Source organism: Nematolebias whitei, chromosome 3 (genome assembly GCF_014905685.2).
Source record: "Nematolebias whitei isolate Nwh7 chromosome 3, NemWhi1, whole genome shotgun sequence".
In the NCBI taxonomy this organism is placed as follows: Eukaryota; Metazoa; Chordata; class Actinopteri; order Cyprinodontiformes; family Rivulidae; genus Nematolebias; species Nematolebias whitei.
In genome coordinates, this window is record NC_056500.1 from 4,451,476 (window position 1) to 4,456,759 (window position 5,284).

At 53.7% G+C, this 5,284-nt stretch overlaps 1 protein-coding gene across 1 annotated transcript; it reads right to left on the minus strand.

The window, feature by feature from the left end:
• Positions 1-467: 467 nt before the first annotated feature.
• mafaa (v-maf avian musculoaponeurotic fibrosarcoma oncogene homolog Aa) lies at positions 468-2,223 on the minus strand. Its single transcript, XM_037674446.1, has one exon. The coding sequence runs from the start codon at positions 1,453-1,455 to the stop codon at positions 535-537; it is 921 nt and encodes a 306-aa protein (XP_037530374.1). The 5' UTR covers positions 1,456-2,223; the 3' UTR covers positions 468-534.
• Between the last annotated feature and the right edge of the window lie 3,061 nt (positions 2,224-5,284).

The following is a 5,284-nucleotide window of genomic DNA, read 5'->3' on the forward strand; positions in this document are numbered from 1 at the left end:
ACATCTGCAGGGCACCACAGACCCCCCCCCCCCCCCCCAACACCACCACCCCCCAGCAGTGGCGGCTCTAGAGGTTTTTCAGGTCAGCTGTTTTTGTCTCAGAATTTAGTGCCTTTCCTGGTTAAAGCTCCAGGTTTTGGCAGGTAGACCCATTTGGAAATTCAGGAATTGGGGGGGGGGGGGGGGGGGGGGGGTGTTTAAAACTTAAAGTTCTGTCCAGACTTTCAAACTTTGTGCAAAAGTGTAGAAAAACCCGTCAGCTCGCCCAAGATACCGTTGTCCCCCCAGGGGCGGCTGCCCTCCATGCCAGCCTCTAGAACCGCCACTGCCTCGAGGACATCCAAAAGTTTTTGCATCTTTTTAAGACTCACAGATGTGACGCATGCGCGCGCGCGCTCCGAGCTCTGATTAGTTAAAAAGTCTTTTCAGTCTCAGGGAATTACTGTAAACAAAAACACAAACGCAGAAAAATATAAATTAATGTCAGAAGAGTTTTTGGGTGGGGGTGGGGGGTGGGGGGGACTCGGGAGTGTCTCACATGAAGAACTCGTTCTGTTTCCCGGACGGGTCTCTCGTGCTCGCGGGTCCACTGTAGGTCCGGCTGGCCAGCTTCTCGTACTTCTCCTTGTACAGATCCCGCTCCTTGGCCAGGCGCGCCACGTCCTGCTTCAGCTGCTCCACCTGGTTCTGCAGCGTGCACTTCTCCGTCTCCAGCATGTGCCTCTGCTGCACGCGCTTGAAGCGGCACGACTGCGCGTAGCCGCGGTTCTTCAGGGTGCGCCTCTTCTGCTTCAGGCGGATCACCTCCTCCTTGCTGAAGCCGCGCAGCTGCCGGTTCAGCTCGCGCACCGTCATGCTGACCAGCTGCTCGTCCGAGAAGCGGTCCTCCAGGCGCGCGTGGTGGCCGTGGTGGTGGTGATGGTGGTGGTGGTGGGCTTGGTGGTGGTGCGCGGCCGAGGCCGCGGACAGGTCCTCCCCGACGTACTGCTGCCCGCGGAAGCCCTCGTAGGCCTGGTGGTGGTGGTGATGGTGGTGCGCGTTCCCGATCAGGGCCTCCACCGCGTCCTCCGGGGTCAGGTTGAGCGCCTCGGGGTTCAGGTGGTGCTGGTAGCTGGGGATCCAGTACAGGTCCTCCAGCTGAGGCTTCCCCGCGCCGCTGTGATTGTTGCCGCCGCCGTTGTTGCCTCCGTTCGCGCCGCCGCCGCCCCCGGGGAGGCCCGGGTTGGGCTGCGTGCCCGGGCTGGGGGCGCAGAAACTGGGCGAGGAAGGCACGGAGGAGCAGGGCGTGCTGATCGGGGTGGAGGACAGGGAGCCCGACGGCAGGCGGTGGCAGAAACGCTCGGCCTCCAGCGGCTCCTTCTTCACCTCGAACTTCATCAGGTCAAAGTCGTTCACGTACTCGATGGCCAGAGGGCTGTTGGGCAGCTCCGCGCTCATGGCGAGATCGGTGGCCATGTCAGTCCACGCGACGACTCCTGCCCTCACAGCCGAACCGACGGCGGGCAGCCCTCTGGGATACAGATTGCGGAGGGGAATAAAAGCCCGGATGGTGTATATATAGGCACGCGCCCGGTGCGTGGAGCTGCTGCAGGGCCAGTGGGAGGGAGGAGAAACTTATTAAGGACCACTTCTATATATAGTGGAGTGAATATACGTCTGCATGGAGATGAGCGCGTCCACCTGCCAGTCCGTCTCTGCGCGCTGCTCTTGTTGACAACTTCTCCAGGTTGGATGGACGCGGGACACCAGGAGCCCCACGGAGCGGCAGAAACTCGAGACTCTAACCTGTCCCGTCCTCGCCGCACCTCCGCAGCGCGCGCTCCACTTTGTGACTTACTGCCCTGTTGTTTTGTTGTTAGTGATCTCCGCGACTCTCCCGCTGTTCACAACTTTACCATGAAGTCACCGCAGCAGGAGCCGCGCGCAGCCGTGCGTAAAGGTGTGCCAAAAGTCTCAGCGATCCAAAGTTCATCTGAGTTTGAGGTGGAGCACCAAGTTGCAGATGTTCCTCACAGAGAGCCTGCTCCTCTGTTCTTCTGCTCAGTCCATATTTTTCACTCACGCGCTCCTTTGCGCCCCCTCCCTCCTCCTCTACCGGCACGCGCTTTTGACCTTTACGCGCTGATTGTGCGTAAATTTTTACGCAAGGGGTGAGAAATTCCACTTTGTTTCGTCTCCAGCTGCCTCCTGAAGGAGTGCCACCGCTTCCCAGTGAAAGCACGCAGTGACAGCCAGGCGCGCGGAGCCAGCCACTTATAAAGACCCCCCCCCCCCCCCCCACACACACACACACACACACAAACACACACGTCCCACACCTCCGACCCCTCCCAAACAGAGGTACAGCGGGCCAATGGGAGGAGACCACAGCCGGAACAACTTGGTCCGGCAGAGAAGAGTCTAGCGGAACAGAAGGAGGTGAGGAGAGTGCGCGCAGCGGAGAACAGGTGCACAGACTCCCCCCTCTAGTGACGGAGCAGCGGCTACTGCACAGCCGGGCCCGGAGGACCGAGAGCCGCGCGGGACCTCAGCCAAGAAAATACAAGTTGATCTGGAGTTAAATTACGCTTTTTCTAAACGACTCGTGACGTCACTGTTTTCATTACATCACCCGGAGCCTCATTAAGATTTGATGCGCTAATATTTCAATCATAGCGATTTTTAAAACTTACTTTATACATAATTGTTATAATATATATAACAAACTGTCAGAAACGAATCAGTTGTGTAAATCCAGTGATTGTTTCCTGCAAGTTTCTATAAAATCCGCCCTCTGGTTCAAGAGATATTTTGCTAACAGACAAAGTCGACTCCAAAGAGGAAATTGACAGAATTTTAGGCATAGTTCTTCCACACTCTGTCAGCACTCAGAATGTGTGTTAGGGATCAGTCTCGGCTACTACCACACCAAACTTTAGGTCAACATCTCTCGAACAGTTTGATATTTAGTCATTTTGTGCTTTTTAATCTTAGCTGGCTGTGGCGGCCAACTTCAATAGATCGACTTCAAAAATAAATCTTTCGTAGATGTTTACCCAATAATCACTTCTTGAAAGGTTCGATAAAATCTGTCCAATGGGTCACGAGATATTTTGCTAACAGAGCCAAACAAAAACAATCACTTTCTCCTTAGGCGGTACTGAAGAGAAGGGGTGATTCTTTAGGCTTCTAAATGCGTTTGGGTGGAACAAAAGAGTTCAACTTTATAAAGAAGTTAATAATATTTTCAAAAGGTGAATAAAAGTCAACAGTTGTGAGCAACAGAAAAACATTTTGATTGAAACGTGAGAAAACCGAGACAGAAACCTCCTTTGTGCCTTGAACTGCATCAAAAACAGCTTTTTATATCCACTTATCTCCTTTAAGGCCTCTGACACCACAAACCAGCAAATCTATCAATCACTGATCGATCTGAGCCCCCCCCCCCCCCCCCCCCATCTGCCAAAGAGAAGGAACAGAAAAAAATCAATCTGCATTTCCGCGCGCCTGCGGGAGCTGTGGGTTAAGTATGATTGGACGGTCCCGGCAGGTTTTCATTCGCAATTAACCACAAATTGCATCTCGACTCATCTCAGCGGATCGACGGATAATTAAGCCTCCGCCGCGCGCGTCTCCATTTCGGACACGTCTGTCTCTCGCTCTGGTTTTAAATTTCTGAGGTGGGGAGGTGCTCAGGTGTGGGGGTGGTGGGGCAGGATGTCGATACTGCTGATGAGCATCAGGACCTCCAGGAGGGACGTCCCAGCGCCTGACCCGTCCAGCCTCTTCAGCAGCGCAGGTACAAAAGAAAAGAAATGAACCACAACATTCTTTAAAATAAAACGTTTTTAAAGCAGGGGAGTATTTAAAATGCACTTTTCCTTCTAATTTGGAGACGAACAGAATCTTCACTTCCATTCATGAACGACCACCAGAGACCTGAGAAGACGTGGTGGACGTTTCCAGAAACGGATTGTTCTGAAGACAGAAGCAGTTTGTTCAGAACGCGTTGGATCGATGAAGGAGCGAGGAACTGAAGAACATCCAAGCTGCAGGAGAGGACACATCCGCCCGGATGGTGTGCTGCTGCAGCCTCAAGGTGGGGAGGCCCCCAAACACTCCGAGCATGAACAATAAATAAATAAAAGCCCTCGCAGCCACGTGGAGGACATGTAGAATGTTGTGGTGCCAGTGGAGGCACTTCCTGTCCTTCTGGTCCTATAAGTCTGGATAAATGGTGAAGGGCGCCCACGAGGATTTACAACTGGTTTACTGGACCGCTCAGGACCCGGGTTAACGAGAACCTCTGGTGCTGTCCACCGATAGAGCACCAGAGGCCTTGAAGGCCGATGACCTGCGATGATGACCTCTGACAAAGAAACGGCCGAAACACAGAAGTCGTTTTGTGGGGAAAGCTGCTGAAATGTAGTTGGAGCTGACACGAGGCTTTCCATTCAAACTGCCGACTCGGTGGTTGGTGGCGCCGCCTCCGGCGGTGCTCCGGCGTCGGGCGGCTCCACCGAGCGCAGCCTGGACGGCCGTCTGGGGCTCCGTGCTCCTGGGCTGGCTGGTTCAAGGGTTCATCGTCACCACGGACACTTTGACAGATCGTGTTTCTGTAAAATCTGGATTTGTTCTTCGACAGCGACCGTGATTAAAACCGGTGGATAAAAATATTAGTTACTTAAAAGGAGCCGCACACGACGACAGGAGAAGATTTTTATACAGAGTTTACCTACAAGGACAGATCGTCACCACAGGCTTACCCAGATGTTTCACTGAAGCCCGGCCGTGAGGGTCTGCGCCGGACAGTGTGCAGGAAGCGTTTTTGACACACACTTATCAGCACGATGACCTCGGCCTCTCAGCTCACAGACTCGGAGGCGTCAGGCACCTGCAGGCTCCTCTCTGACAGGAAAACACCTCTCTCACACACGGCTCCACATTAACTTAACATTAACTGTGATAAACATCCATAAACCAACTTTGAGGATTTTGGACGTATCTTCATCCATCGAGCTCATATCTGAGATGGAGTTGTTCCATGGATGTTCGGTTCTGCTGGTCCGGGTCGAGCTCGAGGAGTCTTTGCTCACGTCGTCACTTCGCCTGCGTGCTCAGCTGCCTTGTCCTGACACGGAGACGAACATCACTACGGTGAGTTATGACCTTTACACAATTTAAAGGAAAAATGTGTAAAAATCACGTTATGTGCCCTTTAACTTCCAGCCATGAAATCCCCCCCCCCCCCACCCCCACACACACACCCCCAACCACCTGAACACCAGCCCGCCACACCGACGCG

Bases quoted from the DNA above. Each gene is read 5' to 3' on its own strand.
- mafaa (XM_037674446.1), bottom strand. From the start codon at position 1,455: ATGGCCACCGATCTCGCCATGAGCGCGGAGCTGCCCAACAGCCCTCTG.